Source organism: Cololabis saira, chromosome 9, assembly GCF_033807715.1.
Source record: "Cololabis saira isolate AMF1-May2022 chromosome 9, fColSai1.1, whole genome shotgun sequence".
NCBI lineage: Eukaryota > Metazoa > Chordata > Actinopteri > Beloniformes > Belonidae > Cololabis > Cololabis saira.
This window is the reverse complement of record NC_084595.1, coordinates 28,677,805-28,702,610: the sequence shown is the minus strand read 5'-3', so window position 1 is coordinate 28,702,610 and position 24,806 is coordinate 28,677,805. Positions and strand designations below refer to the sequence as shown.

The 24,806-nt window shown below is 38.8% G+C and overlaps 3 protein-coding genes across 6 annotated transcripts; 2 read left to right on the top strand and 1 right to left on the bottom strand.

The window, feature by feature from the left end:
* Positions 1–10,815, top strand: fancg (FA complementation group G). 3 transcript variants are annotated; one of them, XM_061729968.1, is made up of 14 exons: positions 1–120; positions 1,448–1,541; positions 1,652–1,777; positions 1,911–2,083; positions 2,561–2,714; positions 4,430–4,560; positions 4,648–4,794; positions 5,046–5,206; positions 5,353–5,419; positions 5,510–5,826; positions 5,896–5,936; positions 6,071–6,244; positions 7,377–7,491; positions 10,488–10,815. In XM_061729968.1, the coding sequence occupies exons 1-14, from the start codon at positions 52–54 to the stop codon at positions 10,582–10,584; spliced, it is 1,866 nt and encodes a 621-aa protein (XP_061585952.1). In that variant the 5' UTR covers positions 1–51; the 3' UTR covers positions 10,585–10,815. The 3 variants fall into 3 exon arrangements, with proteins under 3 accessions (XP_061585952.1, XP_061585954.1, XP_061585953.1); XM_061729970.1 differs by lacking the exon at positions 1,448–1,541; XM_061729969.1 differs by lacking the exon at positions 1,448–1,541 and having other exon boundaries at positions 32–115.
* Positions 10,816–11,561: 746 nt separating this feature from the next.
* vcp (valosin containing protein) lies at positions 11,562–19,898 on the top strand. Its single transcript, XM_061729072.1, has 17 exons — positions 11,562–11,667; positions 13,858–13,969; positions 14,080–14,252; positions 14,329–14,471; positions 14,579–14,709; positions 14,802–14,933; positions 15,287–15,389; positions 15,571–15,704; positions 15,954–16,089; positions 16,723–16,835; positions 17,123–17,287; positions 17,394–17,516; positions 17,618–17,830; positions 17,967–18,275; positions 18,562–18,717; positions 18,814–18,968; positions 19,274–19,898. Exons 1-17 carry the CDS (start codon positions 11,651–11,653, stop codon positions 19,377–19,379), a joined length of 2,421 nt encoding a protein of 806 aa, XP_061585056.1. The 5' UTR covers positions 11,562–11,650; the 3' UTR covers positions 19,380–19,898.
* A 247-nt stretch (positions 19,899–20,145) lies between these two features.
* On the bottom strand, positions 20,146–24,051 carry akr1a1a (aldo-keto reductase family 1, member A1a (aldehyde reductase)). Of its 2 annotated transcripts, none has more exons than XM_061729073.1 (9): positions 23,987–24,051; positions 22,488–22,588; positions 22,264–22,383; positions 21,520–21,671; positions 21,243–21,438; positions 21,093–21,142; positions 20,836–20,985; positions 20,587–20,746; positions 20,146–20,366 (listed from the first exon to the last, which is right to left on the bottom strand). In XM_061729073.1, exons 2-9 carry the CDS (start codon positions 22,566–22,568, stop codon positions 20,301–20,303), a joined length of 975 nt encoding a protein of 324 aa, XP_061585057.1. In that variant the 5' UTR covers positions 22,569–22,588; positions 23,987–24,051; the 3' UTR covers positions 20,146–20,300. The 2 variants fall into 2 exon arrangements, with proteins under 2 accessions (XP_061585057.1, XP_061585058.1); XM_061729074.1 differs by having other exon boundaries at positions 22,488–22,585; positions 23,987–24,032.
* Positions 24,052–24,806: the final 755 nt, after the last annotated feature.

Below are 24,806 nucleotides of genomic sequence, written 5' to 3'. Positions count from 1 at the left end.
ACGAGGGAAAGTCAAAGAAGCGGCAGCGAAACGACGATGTAAAGTTTTAAGATGTGTCAACCTTCCTCTTTATTGGACTGCTGGACACAAGAAAACAGCGAGTTGGCAAATAAATGTGAGGTAGGTGACGTTAGCCCAGCATTTTGGTGTCGGACCAGCTACTTTATTCTTTTTCTTTGCGTCGACTTTAACTATATACTCTTAATGTGTTTATAATAGCGGTTTCCAGTACTCGAGTTGTAAAAGAAAATCAGGGGGGATGGTGGATTTTATCCAATGGGGACAGATAATTTGTGCTGATTACAAATAATATAATATATTACAAATAATGGCACTGACCAAAACACCTGCAGAAATACTGCAGGAATGACATAGCAGCAGTTAAATGCAGCCTTCTGTAAGCTTTAAATATCCACTGGGCTTACATCTAATACATCAAAACACAACAATAAAAAACAGTTTTCTGAACTTATCAATATGACTCTGTCCTTCACAGGATAAGTAAAATGGATCACTGCAAAAACTCACAATATTAACAAGAATATTTGTCTTTTTTTCTAGTTAAAATGTCTTATTTTAGTAAAAAAAATCTCCTTACACTTAAAACAAGACTCATCACTGGAAAAAACGACAATTTTCCCCTGTTTCAAGTAGATTTTCACTTGAAATAAGTAGAAAAATCTGCCAGTGGAACAAGATTTTTTTGCTTGTAATGAGAGGATAAATCTTGTCCCACTGGCAGATTTTCCTACATATTTCAAGTGAAAATTTACTTGAAACAGGTGAAAATTGTCAAATAAGTTATTTTTCTGGTGATGACTCTAAATGTTGAAATAGCAGTAAAACCACATTCATTGATGAAATGACATAAGGGATGGAAAGGGGGGATGGCAGTTTTACAGGGGGGATGATTTTGACCGTTTTTATTTCAGGGCGGGATGCCATCCCCCCTCATCCCCCTTCAACTCGAGTACTGGCGGTTTCTAGGATTTTGTGAGGTTATCTTACATGCACATAGCTTTAATGTAAGCTTTTTAAACGCGTCACACATATTTATTAAAAACCTTGCATGAAGTTATTGCTAATTAAGATCTGAGAGCATCAATGGTGTGTGTGTGTGTGTGTGTGTGTGTGTGTGTGTGTGTGTGTGTGTGTGTGTGTGTGTGTGTGTGTGTGTGTGTGTGTGTGTGTGTGTGTGTGTGTGTGTGTGTGTGTGTGTGTGTGTGTGTGTGTGTGTGTGTGTGTGTGTGTGTGTGTGTGTGTGTGTGTTCCAATCTAGTCATATTTCTTTGACGTGTTAAGAAAAAGGTACCTTGTGTACTTTCAAATTATAGTGGAGGAGAAATGCAAGATATAATTTAAGGTTAATACATAAGCAAAATATTATCTGAATGTAGGAAACAGTGCTGCAGTCTTTTCATGTTTTCATTTTAATATTAATAATCAGGAAGAAGGTCAGAGTGCTTTGAGCCGAGACCACAACCAGACCAGCGTGAGATGGTGTTCCTCTGAGTTCCACAAGCTTTTAAGAAAAATCCAAGGTCCTCCATTCATATTATTGTACAAATACATTATTTCTAAGCTCATTACTTATACTTCACCATAATTGTATTTATTTTTCCCTTTTTTATCCCATACCCATTGTCTCCAGGCATCCCTCCTCATGCAGATCATGCACAGCTGGAGCTTTCGGTGGTGTACAATATTTGCATCTGCTTTATCTCTCAGGCTCGGTTCACTGAGGCTGAGCTTCTCCTCACAAAAGCCACAAACAGAGGTAGGACTCTGGCTGAAATGATGTGCTTAACTGTAGATGTAAAGTAGAGGAAAACTAAGCCCCTGATTCCACTTTCATGGTTGTTCCTTTTGTTAATTTATTCAAATACACTGTTTGCCTTTGTCTCTTGCAGTACTGCAAATGACAGGATGTGACCCTATTGCTTCAGACTCTCCTCTACTTTGGAGAACAGCTGTCAAGACAGTGGAAAACACAGCTTTGCATTGCTTTGTGCTTTACGTCTTCACTCTGCAATGGGCAGTCTGGCTGGCCACCTGCCAAATGAAAACTATACAAGAATTTCAGGTAAGTCCATGTTTTTAACCAGCTGTTTCTATCTCACTTTAAATGATTTACATCAACTGTAGAATTTAGTATTTTTCATTCAGATAAATATAACCAGAGCACTGTACTGCTAAAATGATGGGTTTATTTGATTCCAAGTATATGATTGTATTTCTTTATGTATATTTGGACTGTATGCCTAATACTGATGGCACTAAGCTGTTGAATTTAATAACATATTTTCTGTGAGTGTGTGTATATAGCAATTTTCCTCCACTGCAATTCAAGTACCATTTTATTTGGTAGATTGGTTGTCAGGAGTATCTTTCCACAAAAATCTAACATAATTGTTTGTGACTTTTTTATGTTTGGGGTTTTTTCAACATTTTGCATAAGGTTTATAGTTTGTACCAGTAAAGGATCTTGTATTTGTTTCTTTTATTGTGGATATGAAGCAAAATAACTATTACTGCATTTTTTTCTTTTCTTGTGATGCAGGAGGAGATATCCTCTTCATTCAAGGCTCTGAGTGGTAGAGATGGGAATAGTCATAGGGATGAGGCAAAGGAAAAGTTGATAAACACCCCAAGACTGGTCATGGACCCAAGAAGGCTTGTTGAATTATTGCAGATCAGCACCGCCATTGCCCAAGGTCAGCAACATCCATAGTTTTTTTTTCTTGAATGTATTTTGAGGGGCCAGATTTGTGTGACCATAATAATGTATAAAGCTCAAGCCAGAATGGGGTTTTGGAGAATGTGCTTGAATGTTGATTTATGGCTATTAAAGGTAATGCATCTTAGAACTATGCTTCCAAAGTCAATATCGGGGAATAGTTAAGATTCCTAAAATAAGAATTTGGAATATAAAAATACGATTACAATTAGAGTTACAATTACAATCGGGAGAAACATAGTAATCAGCCACAACATGAGAACCGCCTTCCTAATATTGTATACCATGAGACCTCTGCAGGTGCCTGTCAAGTAGAGTTGTAATGGTACACAAAAGTCACGGTTCGGTACAGTAAGGGAGAAAAAACACAAAACATAAAAATTGCTTTTTGTTTAATTTTCAACTTTTCCAAACAATGGTTTATACATTTTATTATAACAATGAAACATAAAAAATCAATAAATTATATATGTACCGGTATGTTTATATTTATATATATATATATATATATATATATATATATATATATATATATATATATGTGTATATATATATAACGTGTTTTAAAACCTGTGTGCTGAGTATGGTCGCAGATCCGCTGCTATAAAAACACCAATGGCATAAGAAATAGCTTTGGCCGATCTGAATTACTGGCAGAAGGCTATATAAATGTCAAAGGCAGCTGCGTGGACAAGTGCTGACTTTTTTTCTTTCCTTGCAGCAGTGATATTCACATTAGTGTGGTACCGTTTCAAACGTCTTAGGAGGTGACATGTTGCCAGAAACATGCCCAATTGTTGGTGAACGTCGGCACACTGCTCTTGTCTGATGTACTTGTCTTTGTCCGTTGTTCTTTTCCACTGGGAAACTGAAGTGTTCCCAAACAGGAGACCTTAAAGTTAAGCGAGGGTCTTCAATCTCTGGCTTCTTGTTTGCATCAGCCATAACGTCTGCTGGCGGAAAAAAAAACCTCACGTGAGAGTCCGGTGCTGACTACAAACTTCCAGTCTGCCACTTAAGATGTCCGTGTGGCAACTCTGATTTGAAATATGCAATGCGCACAAAACAAGCCTGTTAGCTAGCTACTGTTACTGTTAATGTATTCGGATCTGTACACATCTGCACCGTACCGACAGCCCTGTACCGAAACGGTTCTGTATGAATGCGTGTACCGTTAAACTGCTGCTGTCGAGACATTCACTCAATCTCTCAAGCTCTGTAAAATGTATACAGGGCCTTCAGGAATCAGAATTGTTTCCAGAACATCGCATACACGCATAATCGGATTAAACTGTAGGAACAAGCCAACAGCCTTTACTCTTTGTCAGGGTCCCTTAAATGATCCAACATTTTTTGCATTATTGAAGCCTGCATTATTCTGTGGACAAAGATCACTTCTACCAGATAATTCTGCTGCCATGAAGGTGTTGGGCAACCATGTTTTATGCAAGTGTAATGGATCAAATGTTCCTGCATTCAGTGCGTTAACATCAAGAGCTCCTTTGTCCAGTGGCTGCCTGATATCTTATCTCATGATGGCTACTTCTGCAGAAAGATAGTAAATGCTATTCACTTTCAGAAGTTTTAATATTGTGGCAAATTGGTATATACGATATTAGCAGGCGCATATGACGGTGATGCATAAAAACACTGATTAATAATCCCTGTGTTTTGCCTTGGTCTGCATGCTAGGTGCTGAAAAGCTGAATGAGGGTTGGTGTTCAGAGGCGCTGACTGATCTGCAGGCGGCTTCTAGTCTGCCAGCTCCCAGAGCTCTAGTAGCATATACGCACCTCCTCTCAGGCTCCTGCCTCGCCCATATGGTATATATTCACACTACAAAAAAAAAAACAGCCCGCAGGATACATTTTTCCTACCGTAAACTCGTATTTGTTTACATTTGTCTCCAGAGCCGCTCCCAAATGGCTCTGCAGTGTTACAGAAAGGCTCTGGAGACAGACTCTCGGTGTGTTAGTGCTCTCTACCAGAGCATACTTGTCTACAGGAAGCTGGGAAATGCGCAGGCTGAGATTCAAGCCCTTCGTATCATGCATTCGGTAACATACACACATAACTCTATAGAGTACACACATGCACTGATTACTTGCCATTGCATGCACATTAGTTTAAAATTATTTTCTTGTTCATGTAGATCATTTTACTGTTAAACAATTGTCTCTGTTTGTATATGTATTTTGCTGTGTTGTTTACCCAGTAAATGAAGCAGGAAGTTATTTTTAATCACTGACTCATATGCAGTTGGATGCCAGTCTGGACACTGAAACATGAATCCTCTCTTGTCCTGCAGACTTTGTTGTTGCCCTCTACTACCGAGCCTGCTTTGGCCAGTCCTCATTTCCTGTCTCCGTCCTTGCTCCTCTGCAGTCAATCACTGAGGAACCTACTCTCAGTCCCATCTGCCCTCAGTGTCCTTCACAAATTGGCTCTCAAGTGTGTGCTTCATGGCAGGTGAGAAGACCAGGGTGGAGTGCCAAAGCCTCTGCAAATGACCTCCACAAGAACCTCTATTTAAAACTAGAAAATGTTAATGAGTACAATAGACACATATGGCACTATGCAGTTGACAGCTGTTGTTGTATTTGCTGTTTCTGTAGAGCTTCAGAGGGTGTTGAACATTACCTGGACCTCCTTGCTGCTCTTCACTCAGAAGATCGAAATGGAGTAAGATTAAAAACCGAGAGTTTGTAAATTGCCTTGGCAAAGAATACTTTCTGGAAATGTTAATGGTTATGTTTATTATATATTTCTTAGGTGCATGCTGAATTGTCCACCCTCCCCAGATTGCCCCAACTTTACCTGGAGGCTGGAGCTGCCTTGCTCATGACCCAACGGTCAGCAGATTGTATGGTGCTCTGCAATGAAGTCATCGACATGACACTGGAGCTTTTGCCGGAAAAAGGGGTGTTGGTCGAGCCAGAAGAGCGAAGCCTTGCAGGGACCAAGGATGTAAAAGAGGAAGGTGATGATAAGTTGGCTATGTTGCTCTGGGTTGCAGCTGCTTATTTTCTCCAGGGTCAAAGCCACAGTCACCACAAGGACTGGAAACAAGGGGTGACAGACTACACAAGGTTGGTGGGATTGAACTTTCAGATCTTGATATTATAAACACATGCATATAATGGTATTTTGCATTGCAGGTGTTTTAACCTACTGATGAAGGTGAACTTAAAAAATATAGGTACTTTAATTTTATTTTTCCAGAGATTCATTCATTCATTCATTCATTCATTCATTCATTCATTCATTCATTCATTCATTCATTCATTCATTCATTCAAATGCAATTCTTTTTTCATTTCACGGTCAAATATAGATCTACAACCACAAATCCCCGGTACAGAAATGGATGACAATCAGGCAGTATATATCTGCATCCTCCAAAGACTCAAAGGGCTTTTATTGGCTGGGAGGGGCATCAGCTTCACCCAGATGGACCGGCTTAGAGAGGCCCTTAGAGACCTGCAGCTCAGCCTGCAGGTCCTCCCAGGTACAAAGCTGCACCTATATCTTGAATTGTGTATGTACTGTAGTTGAGTTGTAAGATATTTTTGAAATTAACCTGCTACTGTAAAACCTTGCGAAATTGAGTTTTTTGTATTACTTATTTCATGATGCAGCCTTAGTTTTCCCCAGTAATGGTCTCTAAATTTTCACAAGTTGAGTATTTCGTATATAATAAAATATGTTGTAACATTAAGTACAAGTATTTTGACAAAGGCCTTGAGATTTAATGTATTTTTGTTTGGATTTGAGCACTGCTTGTTGGTATAGTACCCGTGAAACGATGAAGCTACTCTGATGAAAAGTTAAACATCTTCAGAAAAACAATTCTACAGTCCAGTTCCCTTGAAGAATAGGGATATTTTTTTTTTTTTATGTTAACATGACCTGAATGGCTGACAACCTTCACAGGCACGTACCAGTCAAACATTTGCATATACATACATGTTTGTTGTGAAGGAGTAGGTGTGTGTAAACATTTGACCGATACCGTACAGCATGACGGATTTTACTAATTACAAACAAACAAACTAGCCCTGCTATATAGTTGTTTTTTAAATTACATTTTGTTAATAAAAAACACTTTTTATATTTTTTTGGAACCATTCCATTAATAGTCCTGCAGATATAACTAAAAAAGGCATATTGCTACTATTCACATGAACTGGTTACACACTGCTGTACAGAAGAAACTGTGATATTTGGAGCAGAGACGTGTCAAACACTTACACAAAGGGAGGTTTGACAATTAAGGGAGGCCTCAGACACTGATGGACAAAATGAGACGGTAAAGACATTTGTATCGTGTTTTCTTTGAGTGTCCTAAAACTGCGATATAAGACTGCGAGCATGGATGGTCATGTGATATCGGTTCATGGACGTGTAGTGGGGCTGGAGATCTTATTTGAAATTGAGTTGAAACACTAGTGTGTGGATTAAGTTTAAAACGTGTGTATTCAAATGAAACTTCACGAGTATGACTATAACCTTACACAGTATCTGAGTTTCCTTTAACTTGTGTATGACAAAATGTAAGCATGAACACACCATGGTGAAGATGCATGTAGACTGCATGGGACTTTAAAGGACATATCACAATGCTATTCATTCTGTCTTAGAACATGTTGGTGCAGGGCTGTGGTGTGGTGAGGTGCTGTGGAGGCTTGGCAGGAAGCGAGAGGCAGCAGCTTGTTGGGAAAAGACCTGGAACCTTCCAACCCAATCTTTGACAGAGTAAGACACTGTCCTTCATATACTTGCTGGCATGTTCTTGGTTTTACATTGTGTACCATTTCCTATTCCATTTATGGGTATATAAACCATTTAACTTTAATTTTGCCCCTACCATATGTGCATATCTTCTACCCCCTGTGTGGAGTTGTGGAATTTGGGTCACAACCTCATTGTATGCTGTATATTCCATTTAAAGTGAATATGTGAAGACAGATCATGGAAAAATGTTTTTGACATCTTTAGAATTCCTGCAGACATGTGTTTTGTTTTCTATTTGGACGATAGAGTTCTGTCCCAGTCGTCTCTTGCGACTGCGGTATATCATTATACACTATCGTGTCACATGTCAAGACTGATTAAACCTAAGGCAACTGAGACACACAAGAAAATAATGACAAAGAGAAAATCAAGTGACAATAAATCTCAGACCGTTTAAAAAAAAAAAAAAAAATCAATTTTTCATATATATTAATTGTTAATATCAAATTAGGCAAAACCCACTTACAGTGGGGCAAAAAAGTATTTAGTCAGCCACCAATTGTGCAAGTTCTCTCACTTAAAGAGATGAGAGAGGCCTGTAATTTTCATCATAGGTACAATTCAACTATGAGAGACAGAATGGGGGGAACAATCCAGGAAATCACATTGTAGGATTTTTACTGAATTAATTGGTAACTTCCTCGGTAAAATAAGTATTTGGTCACCTACAAACAAGCAAGATTTCTGGCTTTCACAGACCTGTAACTTCTTCTTTAAGAGGCTCCTCTGTCCTCCACTTGTTACCTGGATTAATGGCACCTGTTTTAACTGGTTATCAGTATAAAACAGTGGTCCTCACTCCTGGTCCTCGAGAGCCGCTGTCCTGCATGTTTTTGATGTTTCCCTGCTCCAGTAAACCCTGATACAGATGACTGTGTCACCAACAGAACTGTGCAGACCTGGAGGAAAAATTGGTGATGACCACTCATTAAAATCAGGTGTGTTGATGCAGGGAAACATCAAAAACATGCAGGATAGCGGCTCTCGAGGACCAGGAGTGAGTACCACTGGTATAAAAGATACCTGTCCACAACCTCAAACAGTCACACTCCAAACTCCACTACGGCCAAGACCAAAGAGCTGTCAAAGGACGTGAGAAACTAAATTGTAGACCTGCACCAGGCTGGGAAGACTGAATCTGCAGTAGGTAAGCAGCTTGGTGTGAAGAAATCAACTGTGGGAGCAATTATTAGAAAATAAGAGCCAGACGTGTCCCCCTGCTTAAGCCAGTACATGTCCAGGCCCGTCTGAAGTTTTCTAGAGAGCATTTGGATGATGCAGAAGAGGATTGGGAGAATGTTATATGGTCAGATGAAACCAAAATAGAACTTTTTGGTAGAAATACAGCTTTTCGTGTTTGGAGGAGAAAGAAAGGTGAGTTGCATCCAAAGAACCCCATACCTCCTGTGAAGCACGGGGGTGGAAACATCATGCTTTGGGGATGTTTTTCTGCAAAGGGACCAGGACGACTGATCCGTGTAAGGAAAAGAATGAATGGGGCCATGTATCGTGAGATTTTGAGTGAAAACCTCCTCCTGCAAGGGCATTGAAGATGAAACGTGGCTGGGTCTTTCAGACAATGATCCCAAACACATCGCCTGGACAACGAAGGAGTGGCTTCTTAAGCAACATTTCAAGTTCCTGGAGTGGCCTAGCCAGTCTCCACATCTCAACCCCATAGAAAATCTTTGGAGGGAGTTGAAAGTCCGTGTTGCCCAGCAACAGCCCCAAAACATCACTGCTCTAGAGGAGATCTGCATGGAGGAATGGACCAAAATACCAGCAACAGTGTGTGAAAACCTGGTGAAGACTTACAGAAAACATTTGACCTCTGTCATTGCCAACAAAGGGTATATAACAAAGTATTGATATGAACTTTTGTTATTGACCATATACTTATTTTCCACTATAATTTGCAAAAACATTCTTTAAAAATCAGACAGTGATTTTCTGGATTTTTTTTTTTTCTTCTCCATTTTGTCTCTCATAGTTGAGATATACCAGTGGTGAAAATTACAGGCCTCTCTTACTTTTTAGGTGGGAGAACTTGCACAACTGGTGTCTTGACTAAATACTTTTTCGCACCACTGTATATATGCATTTTAATCTTGCAACAGATGGTCTTTTTTTGCACGCACATAAGTTCTTGACAGTCTAGCTATATTTTATTGATCCGTAGAAGAAAAAGAAGAAAAACATTCTGCCAAAGAAGACTAAGATCACCGACAATGGGACGTGAAAGACCAGCAAAGAGTGGGTCATGAAAGGAAAGAAAAGACAAGACAGTGATGGGGGAGTTTGGTGACTGTGTGATTTGATGTAGTGAATGTGAATTAGTGTGTTATGTTGGAATAAAAGGAGACATAGGGACAACCAGGTATTTGCAAACAGAAGAGGACAGAAAGGGGAGTAGTATTCCCTTTACAGTTGTTTATTTTGGTTTGTTTATTTTGGTGTTCGAGATGCATGTAGGCCTGAGTATATTTAAGTGTGTGTCAAAGTTGGGGAGGGGGGTTGATACATATCAATTACATAAAAATGATTTTAACCTAATATACATACAAATATATTTAACTGCTCATATATATATTTACATATACCAATATAAAGTCATATACATGCAGTTAACTAGTACATATACATACAATTGTGGCGGAGAAAAAAATTATTATGCAGTTCTCGATAAAGACCAATGTGCAAACATCTATTTGAGTGTAGCCTACATAACTGTCCTACATTTATCATCTATAGATATTATATACTGTGTGCTATATCACAATTAAAAAGACAATCTCTACATCTTTAGACAAACTTAGCTAAAAATTGCAAAAGTTAATTTGTTCTGCTTAAAGATATGCCTGTAAACCATGTGAAATTTGAGAACCCAAAAGTTTAATATATTTCTTTCTATAAACATGTTTAATACTCTTCACTGTTTGTGTGCTTTTATGTTGCAGGAGTCTTCCTGTGTATGTACATGGACTTCTGTCTGGCCCACTGTTAGACTCAACAGAATTGCGCCTCAGAATACATGAACATGGACTTATCCAGTGAGCCTGGAGACCAAAGGAGGATAACGATTGGACAAGACTGATTTTCCCTGGCTTGTGCAATGGAACACATGTTTGTATACAACAAAAAACAATAAAATAAAGCATTTTTTAAGGACAAACAGTGTTCTGAAGAGAGAATGGACAGAGTGGATGGTAAACCTGAAATGAGTCTTATGTGTGAAGGAAATATTAGTTGAGGATAACGGTATGTTGACTGTGCCTGGAATAAAAATTGCCACCATAATAATAATAATAATAAATTATAAATTTCAATATAATGTGCAGGATTGATTGATTGATTGAATAATTTATTAGAAGAATTGCATAGGATCAGGTACAGTTTCATGACAGTACAGATTCGCTGATACAAAGTCAACTAAAAGGCATTATTCCAAGAAAGCATTACACTTGTTTACATTGGAGACCTTTTTTTTAAACTCATATAAGGACATATGCCAAGACGGTACAATAACATGAAATTTTTTAAGTAAAAATGCCGTTAATATGAGATTTTTTTTTTTTATAAATAAACCGTTAGGTTTCAATAGACTTAGTGAACACGTTACAATACTTAATCCAATGCGCGGATTATTCAAGTCTTGAAAATACTTTTGACATTAATAACAATTGTCACCGTTTTATCCCAATTCTTTTCTTTAACGCGTTAGGCGTTAATTGGGTGTTTGACACTGGGCAATGGACTAATAAGAGAAAGCCTGATGGAAAATGTAAATTATTCTCATTTCTTTTTTGGCCAAACTTCCAAAATACGCTAGATGACGTGGAACTCCGAGTGTTTGATTGGCTCTCGAGTTTAACGGACGCAGCCGTCAGCCAATCAGAGTGGAGGATGCAGCTGGTCTGAGTGTTTGATTGGCTCTCGAGTTTAACGGACGCAGCCGTCAGCCAATCAGAGTGGAGGATGCAGCTGGTCCCCGGTATAACCGTACAGACGGACCGGAAGCTGCTTATTCGCGTTAAACTCTGGCGACGTAGAGCAACGGAGAGCAGTCCAGACTAAACACTAGCTAGAATCTCTTATTTATTACCAACCCAAGTGGACCACCATGGCATCGGGCGGGGAGTGAGTACAAACATCAATATAACTGAGTCAAATATAACATTCTCGAGCAGCTATTTAAAATAAAAGCCCTTTAGAAACGTGTATTTCGGGTTCGGGATGCTTCAGTTTATTAAGTTAGCGCCGAGGCTAATATTTTCCCGAGTTCGCTCGGAGGAAGGAGAGCTAACGGGGTCAGCTGCCGTGTTGTCCAGAGGTCGGATGCGCGCTAAATGACCGAAATAAAACGTAACGAGTTGTTGTTAAGCCGTTGTCAGCGCAGTTTTGTCGGATTTTCCATCTGCGTGACAGCGGGTTGACAAAAGCGCAGTCATCGCTGTGGAGCTAACACGGCTAGCGCTAGCCTAGCTCCGAGCCTGGCCGGGCCTGCACCAGCACAACCCGGCCTGTCTGCTGGTATTACTGCTCCTAGACGGGGGGATGTAGCTGTAACAATTATATACACGGTAGACGAATGCCCAAAAAACAGGTTAGCGAGTTTACCAAACACACCCGGACTGTTACTCAACACTGGACCGAGCTGGGCTGATTTATATATAATAATCAGAGCGGAAACGGTTTAAAATGACACATTCCCTTCACGGGTTTCAAACTGAAATTGAGTTGGGTTTTGAAAATGTCCCACTGCAGTTATAATGCAGTTATTAGAGTCCAGCTAGCTGGGTTTGTGTCCGGGTCTTTTGCTGTGTCATCTGCTCCGCTAGCCCGCTAGCGCTAGCACCGGGATGAAACACTGACCCGGTTTCACTTTAACAGGACTGGAGTGGAGGGGATGAAATAAGAACGGTCCAAATCACCCCCCTGTAAAACTGACATTATTACTGCTATTTCAACATTTGGAATCATCACCAGAAAAATAACTTATTTGACAATTTTCACCCGTTTTCAATTGAAATAAGTAGAGAAATCTGCCAATGGGACAAGATTTATCTTCTCATTACAAACAAAAAAATCTTGTTCCGCTGGCAGATGTTTCTACTTATTTCAAGGAAAAAACTCCTTGAAACAGGTGAAAATTGTTGTTTTTTCCAGTGATGAGTCTTGTTTTAAGTGTAATGAGATTTTTTTTTACTAAAATGAGACATTTTAACTAGAAATAAGACAAATATTCTTGTTAAGATTTTGAGTTTTTGCAGTGATCCATTTTACTTATCCTTTGAAGGACAGAGGCTTATTGATAAGTTCAGAAAACTGTTTTTTATTGTTGTGTTTTGATGTATTTGATGTAAGCCCATTGGATATTTAAAGCTTACAGAAGGCTGCATTTAACTGCTGCTATGTCATTCCTGCAGTATTTCTGCAGGTGTTTTGGTCACTGCTATTAATTGTAATAATTAATGCCTAATGCGTTAAAGAAAAGAATTGGGATAAAACGGTGACAATTGTTATTAATGTCAAAAGTATTTTCAAGACTTTAATAATCCGCGCATTGGATTAAGTATTGTAACGTGTTCACTAAGTCTATTGAAACCTAACGGTTTATATTATTTGTAATCAGCACAAATTATCTGTCCCCATATGATAAAATCCACCATCCCCCCTGATTTTTGTTTTTACAACTCGAGTACTGCTTGTAACCTACTACCGTTGGTCTGCACGAAACGATTGCCCACACCTGCCGTGATGCTTGTGCGAACGACCTGTTTGCGGTTATCAATGCAGCGTTACACAAAAAAATAAATAAATGTATTGCATCTTTTTATTAGTGATGTGGCAAAAATGCAATATTGATAGACCACACCATCACCTTTTTATACGTAAGTTTGAGATACTTGTGTCGTTTCTTACTGGTTGGACCAGTACGTTTTTTAAAAATGCACTATTTACACTGAAGTACAAGGTGTATAGTTATTACATTGGGAAATATGAAACTTTAATGGATGGGGAAAAAATGGACAACATTGATGTTTGAATACATTAATATGTGAACAGGATGGATCCAGTGTAAATACAAGGTGCAAAAGAATAAAGCAGACGATAGCAAATTATTGTTGAAATTATTATACAATAGAAGTAATTTATTGCTTTGAACAGCATGTAGTTGGTGAAGTGGGGATACACAAACAATATGAACAGCTACAGGTGATAGAATTATTGTTTTATAGACATTTTTACTTTAAGATAATTTCTCCTTTCCATTTTGGGATTACTGTTATTGAATTGTTCAATATGGTCGTCTGTTTCTTGCCATAGATCCAAAAATGATGATCTATCAACTGCAATTCTGAAGCAGAAGAACAGACCCAACAGACTGATTGTTGATGAATCCATCAATGAAGACAACAGTGTTGTGTCACTTTCTCAGGTAAAGACTTGGAATGTTTTGTGCGTAGTGATGCTAACAAATGAAAGACTGTAATTTGGTGAAATGGGGGTGATTAGTCAAAAAAAATAAAATTGTTTTTGTGTCTTAAGACCAAGATGGACGAGTTGCAGCTATTCCGTGGTGACACAGTGCTGATGAAGGGGAAAAAGAGGCGAGAGACTGTGTGCATTGTACTGTCTGATGATACCTGCTCTGACGAAAAGGTTCGCATGAACAGAGTGGTACGCAACAATCTGAGGGTCCGTCTTGGTGATGTCATCAGGTGAGAAAAGTGTGTTTCTTACTTTGTTTTGGACATCCATTTAGATTAGTGATGTTAAATATTGTTTCTCTTTCAGCATTCAGCCATGTCCTGATGTGAAATATGGAAAGAGGATTCATGTCCTACCAATAGATGACACAGTAGAGGGAATTACTGGCAACCTCTTTGAGGTCTACCTGAAGCCATACTTCTTAGAGGCATACAGGCCAATTCGCAAAGGTAAGTGCCACTTTCTGGAAGAAAAAAAAAATATTGTTGCTTTAGTGTGGGTCAACATATTGTTCTGGTATAATTAATAATTTCTGCTTTTTAATAATCCTGTGAAGGTGATATCTTCCTGGTCAGAGGAGGCATGCGTGCTGTAGAGTTCAAGGTGGTAGAGACCGATCCTTCACCTTATTGCATTGTTGCTCCTGATACAGTCATTCACTGTGAGGGAGAGCCCATCAGGAGAGAGGTTAGCATCAAGTACAAACAAAGGTTATTTAGTTAACTTTGACAAAAATGAACAGTGTTTTACATGAACACGTTCTGTTTTCGACCATGCAGGATGAAGAAGAATCCCTGAACGAGGTGGGCTATGATGACATCGGAGGAGTTAGGAAGCAGCTTGCTCAGATCAAAGAGATGGTGGAGCTGCCTCTCAGACACCCTGCACTATTTAAGGCCATAGGAGTTAAGGTGAGACTTAACACACACACACACACACACACACAAAAGAAAAACGACAATGTTTTGGCTTAAATTGCAGACATTTAATATACCATGTGTTTGTAGCTACATGACCAAAAATACGATTATCATATACATTTGAGCTTAAAATAAGAATGCAACAATTGGAAAAAATGCCAAGTTTAAATTTCAAGTTTGAAAGATAACCATATTTGTGCAGGAATAATCTGGTTTATGGTTTTTGTAATGTCATTAAGAATAATAACAGCATTTTAGAAAATAAGAGAAAAAAGAAATCTGTTACTGATTCTAAATAATTAGATTTTAAATGCTCTTTGATTTTAACACATTCTTCTTTTCAGCCCCCACGTGGAATCCTTCTGTATGGACCCCCTGGAACCGGAAAAACTTTGATTGCCAGGGCTGTGGCCAATGAAACAGGAGCTTTCTTCTTCCTCATCAATGGTGAGAATCACATCTGAATATCTAATCTTAGTACACTTAATCTTAATTTTGGGAATCTGATGGCCAATTGGTTAATTTTGATTTAGGCTATTGCTGTATAGAAGCCACTTGTATACAACGATTACACTGGAACATTAAAAGAACATTTCTTCTAAAAACTGAGTGTTGGACTCTCTTTCAGGCCCTGAGATCATGAGTAAATTGGCCGGAGAGAGCGAGAGTAATCTGAGAAAGGCCTTCGAGGAAGCTGAGAAGAATGCGCCTGCCATCATCTTTATCGATGAACTTGATGCAATCGCTCCAAAGAGAGAGAAGGTGAGTGAAAGGGATTGAGAGTTGATACCTGAATGGCAGCACAGTGCCTGCTTTGAAACCTGTGAAGAATAGTGTCAAAGTTCAGACCCTTGAAGAAACTGAAAATTCACAAAACAATTTTATGTATAATCTATAAAAGTTAATTTTGCAGTCTTTCTTCACTAAGTCTTACAGAATATAACTATTAAGACCTCAACTGTTTCATGTACTTTAAACTAGTAATCATATTATGATGACGTGTGTTTTTAGACTCATGGAGAGGTGGAGAGGCGCATCGTTTCTCAGCTGCTCACTCTTATGGACGGCCTGAAACAGAGAGCTCATGTGATCGTCATGGCTGCCACCAACAGACCCAACAGCATTGACCCAGCTCTTAGGAGATTCGGTAAACAATCTCTTTAAAACGTGAAGTTGATTTCCTTGAAAATTCAACAGACGTGTGTATGTGCCCCAAAGTCACACAATTTCACAGCTTTAATTGCAAATAGGACTGGTAAACAGTGTAATCTTAATACAGTTCTCTTCAGTATTTGCATATAATTTGTTTCTGTGGAAAAAATATGGAACAGCTTAATAAGACACAATGGCCATTCTCTTACTATGTTGCATACATTTTAAAATGGCAGCTTTAAATTAAACTGCATGCTTAATACTGTCATTACTGGGTTCTTTTTAAGTGATGGGCTCTTATTTTATATAACATGTAAAATATCTGCTTATTTGTTGTGCTGAATGAAACCACTGGCTAGATCATTTTATTGAATACAGTTCACTAGATCCACTGGTTCCCTCTAGACTTCAACTCTAGGAATGGATGAGATTTCATGTTTCTGATGCGTTTTACAGTGTCAGAGATGTGTCGTCTCACCAGTTAAATACTGATACTGGGTCAAATGTTATAATACCACTGTATAATCTTAAATATTAGACCCTCCAGATGCATCATTGAATTTAAGTTAGTTGGGCTTTTGTATATCCCATCAAAACTAACATTTATCTGAAATCTCACCACTTCCAGGGCGCTTTGACAGGGAAGTGGACATTGGCATTCCTGATGCAACTGGCAGGTTGGAGATTCTCCAGATTCACACAAAGAACATGAAACTGGCTGACGATGTTGACTTGGAACAGGTTTGTTTCAATAATTTTTTTTTTTTTTTTGGATGACAACTACACCATGCTGCTTTTCAAAAGAGGTAGAATTCATGGATTAATTATTGCCATCATATGCTTTTAAAATAGCATCAGAAATGGCCGGTAGTCCTGTGTTGTAAGGAATCTGATAGTATGTAATCATTTAATGTAACTTTTTAGGATAGTTGCTGTTATACTATTGGTTTTGAAGCTCAAATTACTTAATTGCTCACCTTTTTTCCATATTGCTTGTTGAAGTTGGTCCCTTTCTGTTTTTATGACAGGTAGCCAATGAGACCCATGGGCATGTGGGTGCAGATCTGGCAGCTCTCTGTTCTGAAGCTGCTCTGCAGGCCATCAGGAAGAAGATGGACCTGATTGACCTTGAAGACGAGACCATTGATGCTGAAGTGATGAACTCACTGGCTGTTACTATGGATGACTTCAAGGTAAAACTGTGATGGGATCTTTTGTAATTGAAAATACATTGGTCGTGTGGAGCTATTGATGGTCCTTTTTTGAAGCATTACTAACATAATCAGTGCTGTCTTATAGTGGGCTCTAAGCCAGAGCAACCCATCGGCACTGAGGGAGACAGTTGTTGAGGTTCCCAACATCACCTGGGACGATATTGGAGGTCTGGAAGATGTTAAGAGGGAGCTGCAGGAGCTGGTGCAGGTAAAAGTGAAATAATGTCTGAAACTGAATTTATTTGTTACAACAAACTATACAGAAAGAATGTTGTCTCTTATGATGATGATCTTATCTCTTCAAATCAGTACCCTGTGGAGCACCCAGACAAGTTCCTCAAGTTTGGCATGACCCCATCCAAGGGTGTGCTATTCTATGGTCCCCCTGGTTGCGGTAAGACACTACTGGCCAAAGCTATTGCCAATGAGTGCCAGGCGAACTTCATCTCCATCAAAGGACCCGAGCTGCTCACCATGTGGTTTGGAGAATCTGAGGCCAATGTCAGAGAGATCTTTGACAAGGTAAGAGCAATAGACATCTATCTGATACTTAATTTTAAAAAAGTTTGTTTATTTTATAGAATAATTATATTAAAAGTATGTATCTCACTAAACTCTAGAACTGTTTTTACAAAACCCTTTTTGCTTGTATTTTCAGGCGCGCCAGGCTGCCCCTTGTGTCCTCTTCTTTGATGAGCTGGATTCCATAGCCAAGGCCCGTGGTGGCAATGTGGGTGACGGTGGTGGAGCTGCCGACCGTGTCATCAACCAGATCCTGACTGAGATGGATGGAATGTCGAGCAAGAAAAATGTCTTCATCATTGGGGCCACCAACAGACCAGACATCATCGATCCTGCCATCCTGAGGCCTGGTCGTCTCGATCAGCTCATCTACATCCCCTTGCCTGATGAGAAGAGCAGAATCAGCATCCTGAAGGCCAATCTCCGCAAGAGTCCAATCAGCAAGGTGACAGAGCGGTCACCTACTTAAAATTCACACCACTTACACATTGCTTTTTTTTTTTTCTTCTCTCTTTCCCCCACCTGCCGTTGGATCTTTTGTGTGATTGTATATAAATTATATATGTGCCTACTATGGTAAATCTACATATCACATGCTGAGCTTTTTCTATGCACAATTCTGAGATTATTTTCCAAATGTTGTTTAGGCAAAACATAAATTATTTTTTAAATGAATGATGTCTAAAAACCAGGAAACATTTTTAAACCTCAATCCTGCTTTTATTTGAAAGGATGTGGACTTGGACTTCCTGGCTAAGATGACCAATGGCTTTTCTGGAGCTGATCTTACAGAAATCTGCCAGCGGGCGTGTAAACTGGCAATCAGAGAGAGCATTGAGAACGAGATCCGCAGAGAGAGAGAGAGGCAGACCAACCCGTCAGCTATGGTCAGTACTTTTTCTGTCACTTTGTTCATCCATTGACGTCTTTTATGATTTTTGTGATGCTCACATTTGCCACCCTTGACTCTCCACCCTTCATAGGAGGTGGAAGAGGATGATCCTGTTCCAGAGATCAGAAAGGACCACTTTGAAGAAGCAATGCGATTTGCTCGTCGCTCTGTCAGTGACAATGACATCCGCAAATATGAGATGTTTGCTCAAACACTGCAGCAGAGCCGGGGCTTTGGCAGCTTTAGGTATGCCTTTTTTGACATTTTATATTGGAACGATGTTGGTAGCTATGTATTAAAGTGTTGATGTATGACTACATACAAATTTAATTGAAATAATTATTATTATCATTATTATTATTATTATTATTATTATTAATGTATATTTTTAACTGTTGTTGAAAATGAGCAGATTTATAAGAATCAAGTCAAAATACATGTTAAAACACATTCAATGTGCTGAATGAATATAATTAAAATATTGGAAAGGATACTTTATTTATTTTTTTAAAGAAGAAAAAAGTTAAGTGAAGTTTGTTCCCATCTTTCAGGTTTCCTACCAGTACTGCAGGAGGCAGTGGTCCAAGTCATGGTGCAGGTGGAACTGGCAGTAGTCCAGTGTTCAATGAAGACAACGATGATGATCTTTATGGATAAATTATACTGCCCAACAGTGGTCAGTCCTGGGATCACACCTGTACAAATTCTCACCAGATTCCACATTTTTAGGACTTTGTGCTTCTTTCATGTGTTTTTTCTTTTTGTATCATTTCTTTTTTTTTTTCCCCCTTGGAGAAAGCATGTAGCCACTTGATTTACCCTGACTTTGTGGGTGGGGTAATGGGATGTTTGAAAAAGGTGAGTGACTGGTGCAAATAGTTTTTTTTTTTTTTTTTTTTTATTAAGTTTTTGGTTGTTTTCTTTTTTTTTCTTTATTTTTATTTCTTTGTTTAGTTTTTTCCTGGAGGGAATTGCCATTTTGAGTGGCCTCATTCTCAGTATATCACAAACAAATTGAATGGCTATATTGACGCGATTATATGCTAGATTTGGAAAGGAAAAAAACAAACATATTGCTGATGATTACTTTTTTCTTTTTTAAAATAAACAGTAGCATATAATGTATTTCAGATTTGTCAAGGTTATGTTGTTGAAAATAAAATTTCACCAAATGGAGGTGTTACCAGTCTCTTAATTTGGTTTTATTGATTTTAGCCCAATTACATTTTGTAAGGTTTAGGAACAACTTGTGTGAACAATTGACATTAGGTTCTAACAGGAAAAAAAGCGGTGTGATTGTCTGAGCATGTAAACCAGATATGTCATAGCAGCCCCTGCACTTTCTTTTTTTCTGTTCCCCCTGTGTTTGGTGGTCATTGGGCTGATGTAGTTTTTCATATTGACCACACAGTGTCACCATCTGTCAGAGCTGCTTTTTTTTTTATTCCTCAAACACAATGCAAGCCTTAACAGCACTATACAGTGTAGTCACTTTGAAAGAGATGGAAATTACATTGAGATTACATTTACTGTTTTCTCTATTTGTCCTTTTGATCTGGAAAACCCCATTTTGTAGACTCAGTAAGGATCATGGAAGGGGAAATGAGGATGTTCTGCATCTCTCCACACTCTTTTGCCATCCATCTGTATGGAGGGAAGAAACACAATTTAAAATACATGCACACTTGTTATGGCACTACAATTTTTAAAACGTATCTTAACTAAATAACGTGCATTGCTTCATTCCAAAACATCTGGCTAAATGAAATGTGTTGACTTTAGTAAGATTAAATTAAATACCTGAAATTCCTTCTGGTGGTTGAGGAAAAGTGGGTTTTTAGGTTTTGTAAATTGACTGGCTCACCTCAACTGTTGGAACGATGAAACGCTTGCCGTGGTGGAAAGAGTTGATCAGCTCCATGTCCTCGTGCGACAAGGAAAAGTCAAACACTTCCAAGTTCTGTTGGATCCTCGAGGGTGTCACACTTTTGGGGATGCAGACCACACCTCTCTGAATGTGCCACCTGTGTTGCCATATGAAGAAGTTTTACTTCAGTTCACTTTGGAGTAATCCACAGCTCCCCATCTTGCCGGTTGCCTTGAGTTTTCCCACCTTAGTATCAGCTGTGCAGGTGTTCTCTGGTATCTCTGGGTGATGGCTCCCAGTCGAGGATCCTCCAGGAGACTAGGCTCATCCGCAGACGCCCAGGGTCTGTCTCCACTGCCCAGAGGACTGTAAGCTGTTACACAAACCGCCATTGACCTGGGACAGAAGTGAATGTGGTTAGCTTCGCTTTAGAATGTTATTTTGATGGCTTAAATTTCAGAGAAAAGGAAAACTTGATTCAGCTAGGCAGGCATAACACGTACTGACAGTGGGACAGGAGATCCGTTTGAGACAAATAAGGATGGCATTCCACCTGTGACAATATAATAATTGGAACAGTTTTCTAATCTGGATTCCACAGTACAAGTTATATCAACTTTAAGTTTAAAATATGTTCTGTTAAAACAGTTCACCTGGTTGACTACAGGTTTGTGTTTGGCCATGCTGATGATGTCATCAGTTTGCCTGGCATTGAAGTTGGACAGTCCTATAGCTTTGACGAGACCTTTATCTACAAGGCTCTCCATGGCTTTCCAAGTATGTCTGTAGTGTGTGTCAGAGTAACAAATGCTTCCATCATCTCGTCGAGGCATCAGCTCCTTCCCCCTCCTGAATAAATCGTAGAGTTTTATTCAAATCACATTTAACTTTCAGCAGTAGAATTTTCTTACTGAACGCATCGCCACTCACTGAAAGGCCATGGGCCAGTGCATGAGGTAAAGATCCAGGTAGGAGAGACCCAGATGGGCCAGACTTGTCTTGCATGACTCTTCAACATCCTCTGGGTCATGTTTAGTGTTCCACAGCTTGGAAGTCACGAACACCTCATCACGGCGCAGAGTCTTGGTTGAAAAGGACAACTCGTATGCAAAAGCTGACAGGTGGAAATTCAGGAAAACACTTTGGAGAATCACATTTTCGCTATGTGCACTCCCCATGACCAAAGCTGGCTCTAACCTTTAGCTGTGTTAATCTTAAACCCAACATTAATTTATGTGTTCAACTATTCATAGAAAATATTTCTTGTTCAGCAGAAAAATTATTAGATTTATTGCGGTAAATTGTTAGTAAATCCATGAAGACCTAACTATGTAAATCACATTTACAATGTCAGTATTGTCCAGACCTTTAAACCCAATCACATGGTCTATTTGACACAGCATTATCAATTTAAATTGTCAAACATATATAATTCTAACCTTAGGTAGGGCTTCATAGTTTGGGGAACAAGCAATTGGACCATGAAATTGTCCTGTCACTTTTTATTTCTTTTGAGCTGAAAAGTAGTGCAACAATTGACTAGAGTAATCTATTCATACACAGAAACTTTGTATAAAATGTATTAAATCATCCATGAGTTTTGATTTTTTTATTTCAAAACTAGGGGAAAACTATCAGAATCATCATAAATTAAGTACAACCAGAGATTCTCACCTTCCCCTTACCAACCCTGAGAGCCAGAGCCTCTCCAACCTCCTGTTCATTACCGTAAGCAGCTGCACAGTCGATGTGCCTGTACCCACAGTCTAAAGCTGCCAGCACTGCCTGTTTCACCTGAAAATACAAGGGTACACCAAACACATTCTTTAAGATCTAACACAATCTAAAGGCTTGGTTTGTTTAATCAACAAAACCTGTATGAATACTTTTAGCACTACCTGTCCTGGAGCACTCTTCCATGTGCCAAGTCCAATGATGGGCATTCTCTGCCCTGATGAGAGAGTCACGAAAGTGCTCATGTTTGACTTCTGTGGACCTGCTGGAAGGAAAGACAATGATAGAGGAACAAGTTGGCTCTCCTCTTTTAGGCTCCTGTGGAAGTTGGCACAGCGGAGCTCCAGTCATCACGACTAAGTACTAATAATAATAATAATAATAATAAAACTTTATTTGTATAGCACATTTCATACAAGAATTGTAGCTCAAAGTGCTTTACATCAATAATAAGGCAAACAGCAAGTGCAGTTTAAATAAAGAGAAAGGTATAAAATAACAATCAACATCATATCAGATCCTCCTAGCGTTCTAATAGGTTACTTAGTTACCATAATCTCATTACAAAGACACATTAAAAACATTTATCAGCATCATATCAGATCCTAGTGTTCTAATAGGTTACCGGAATTAAAATAATCTCATTTCGGAGTATAAATAGTGACAGTTAAAAATGTAAGTTTAAAAATATAAAAGTTTACAAAAAATTAAACAGTAGTGCGTACAGTGCAAAGTAAGTTAAAAGTGCAAGTCGGTGCAGTAAGAACTGGAACAAGTATTTAGGGTATTTAATGATGAAGGTGGGTCAAGGTGGTGATGAAGGTGATGATCAATCAAATGCTTTGGTGTACAGATATGTTTTAAGCTGCCTTTTGAATATCTCTAGGGTGTTTGCTTCCCTGATATTTGAGGGTAGTGCATTCCACAGCTTTGGGGCATAGTTAACAAAGGCTGCATCACCAATCTTTTTATGTCTACTTCTGCTGATCTCTAATAGACCTGCATCAGATGATCGGAGTGTTCTAGCTGGTGTGTAGTTTGTTAGGGAGTTTGCAATGTAGCTAATACACTGTTACTCATTATCTCTCACATCTGGATTCATGAACTCTCCCCTGGAGCAGGTTCTGTGTGTTTTTTGTTTGTACAGTATGTTCTACACGTGAAAAAGACACAATAAGCAATAGCAATCATACTTATTGGCAGAAAACAAAACTTTGATGACCTTTTTTTCCCCAACCTTTAACAGTTTGCTTACTAGCTTGTTTTCATGTTTCTGCTCTAAACTCACATCTGCCCCCCGTACAGTGGGCTCTGGTAATGAACAGGTTTTAAGCAGAACTGTTTAGCAGATGTATAAACCCTCTGTGAACCCAACTGTGCCACTAGTAATAATGGTTAAACAAGATGACATGAATCATGGTTTAGTATTGTAGATCTCAAGCACCATTTACATGATTTAGTTACTGCAGTATTATGTGATACACAAGTTGTTTATCAATCACAGCTCTTTCATATGATCTGAGTCCCATAACACAGATCTCCTGATCCGACTCCCTCCCGGCCTGGCAGCAGACTCGACCACATAATACTGATCCTCAAACACGGTCAACTTTAAACCTAAGACAGATAAAGAGTCTTTGTTGGCCAGGATTTCTGTTCTTACCTTGGATCGCTCCGATTGATGTTCCTGTGATCAGCTCAAGCTTGTGCGTCCATCTGAGTTTTGTCAGGTTGGGATCAAAGTCTGTTTACATTTATGTGTAACTTGTGTTGATGGAAAATGTCCAAACTCCAACATGGTGACAGTTAAACACACAAACCAGTGTCTCCCAGCATATACAGTATCTATATACATTTGACGAAAAAGAAGACAAAATCTACTACAAGTGATGGTTCAGCTTTTTAAATGTTGACAAAAAACAGAATTGTTTTTAAATCAATTTTTGTCTTTTGACCATTTTTTGCAGTTTTTTCTCACTTTGCAGTTCTGGCCCTCCCAGCGACCTAAAGTAAGCATGGGGGCATGTGAGATAAGTAATCAAACACTATTTCAAAGTTAAAGGATTTTTGCATCAAATGCCGGAACACTTCTTGAACAAAATCATTGAATAATTTTGTTTTGTTCAGCTTCTGATGGATCTCACATTCTGGCACCATATAGTATATTTCTTGTGTATCTTATAGATTTAGTTAAAAGTTATGTATAACTTCATGTATGTATTGCAATGACAAAAATAATGGTGGAACAGTCAGTGGGCCTGTTTAGGATATGAGTAAAAATTCCTCTTTTACTTTCCACTAATGACTGTGTTCACATCCACATTGCTGCTCGGTCCAGGTCAGTGGATCAGAGTGATACTAGTTATGTCGCACAATCAGCTGTCTCACGCTCCTCATACAACAGGACACAAAGCATTCATGACCGTGTTTGCGAGCAGAGGTGTCAAGTAACGAAGTACAAATACTTCGTTACCTTACTTAAA

Excerpts from the sequence above, each read along its gene's own strand:
- fancg (XM_061729968.1), top strand. The coding sequence starts at position 52 with ATGTGTCAACCTTCCTCTTTATTGGACTGCTGGACACAAGAAAACAGC. Across the intron at positions 2,715-4,429 it reads CAGCACCGCCATTGCCCAAG|GTGCTGAAAAGCTGAATGAG; the intron begins GTCAGCAACATC and ends TCTGCATGCTAG. Across the intron at positions 6,245-7,376 it reads CAGCCTGCAGGTCCTCCCAG|AACATGTTGGTGCAGGGCTG; the intron begins GTACAAAGCTGC and ends ATTCTGTCTTAG.
- vcp (XM_061729072.1), top strand. Across the intron at positions 16,090-16,722 it reads CCCAGCTCTTAGGAGATTCG|GGCGCTTTGACAGGGAAGTG; the intron begins GTAAACAATCTC and ends CACCACTTCCAG. Across the intron at positions 18,718-18,813 it reads AGACCAACCCGTCAGCTATG|GAGGTGGAAGAGGATGATCC; the intron begins GTCAGTACTTTT and ends CACCCTTCATAG.
- akr1a1a (XM_061729073.1), bottom strand. The coding sequence starts at position 22,568 with ATGAGCACTTTCGTGACTCTCTCATCAGGGCAGAGAATGCCCATCATT. Across the intron at positions 21,439-21,519 it reads CACTGGCCCATGGCCTTTCA|GAGGGGGAAGGAGCTGATGC; the intron begins GTGAGTGGCGAT and ends CGATTTATTCAG. Across the intron at positions 20,367-20,586 it reads TCATCGTTCCAACAGTTGAG|ATGGATGGCAAAAGAGTGTG; the intron begins GTGAGCCAGTCA and ends CCCTCCATACAG.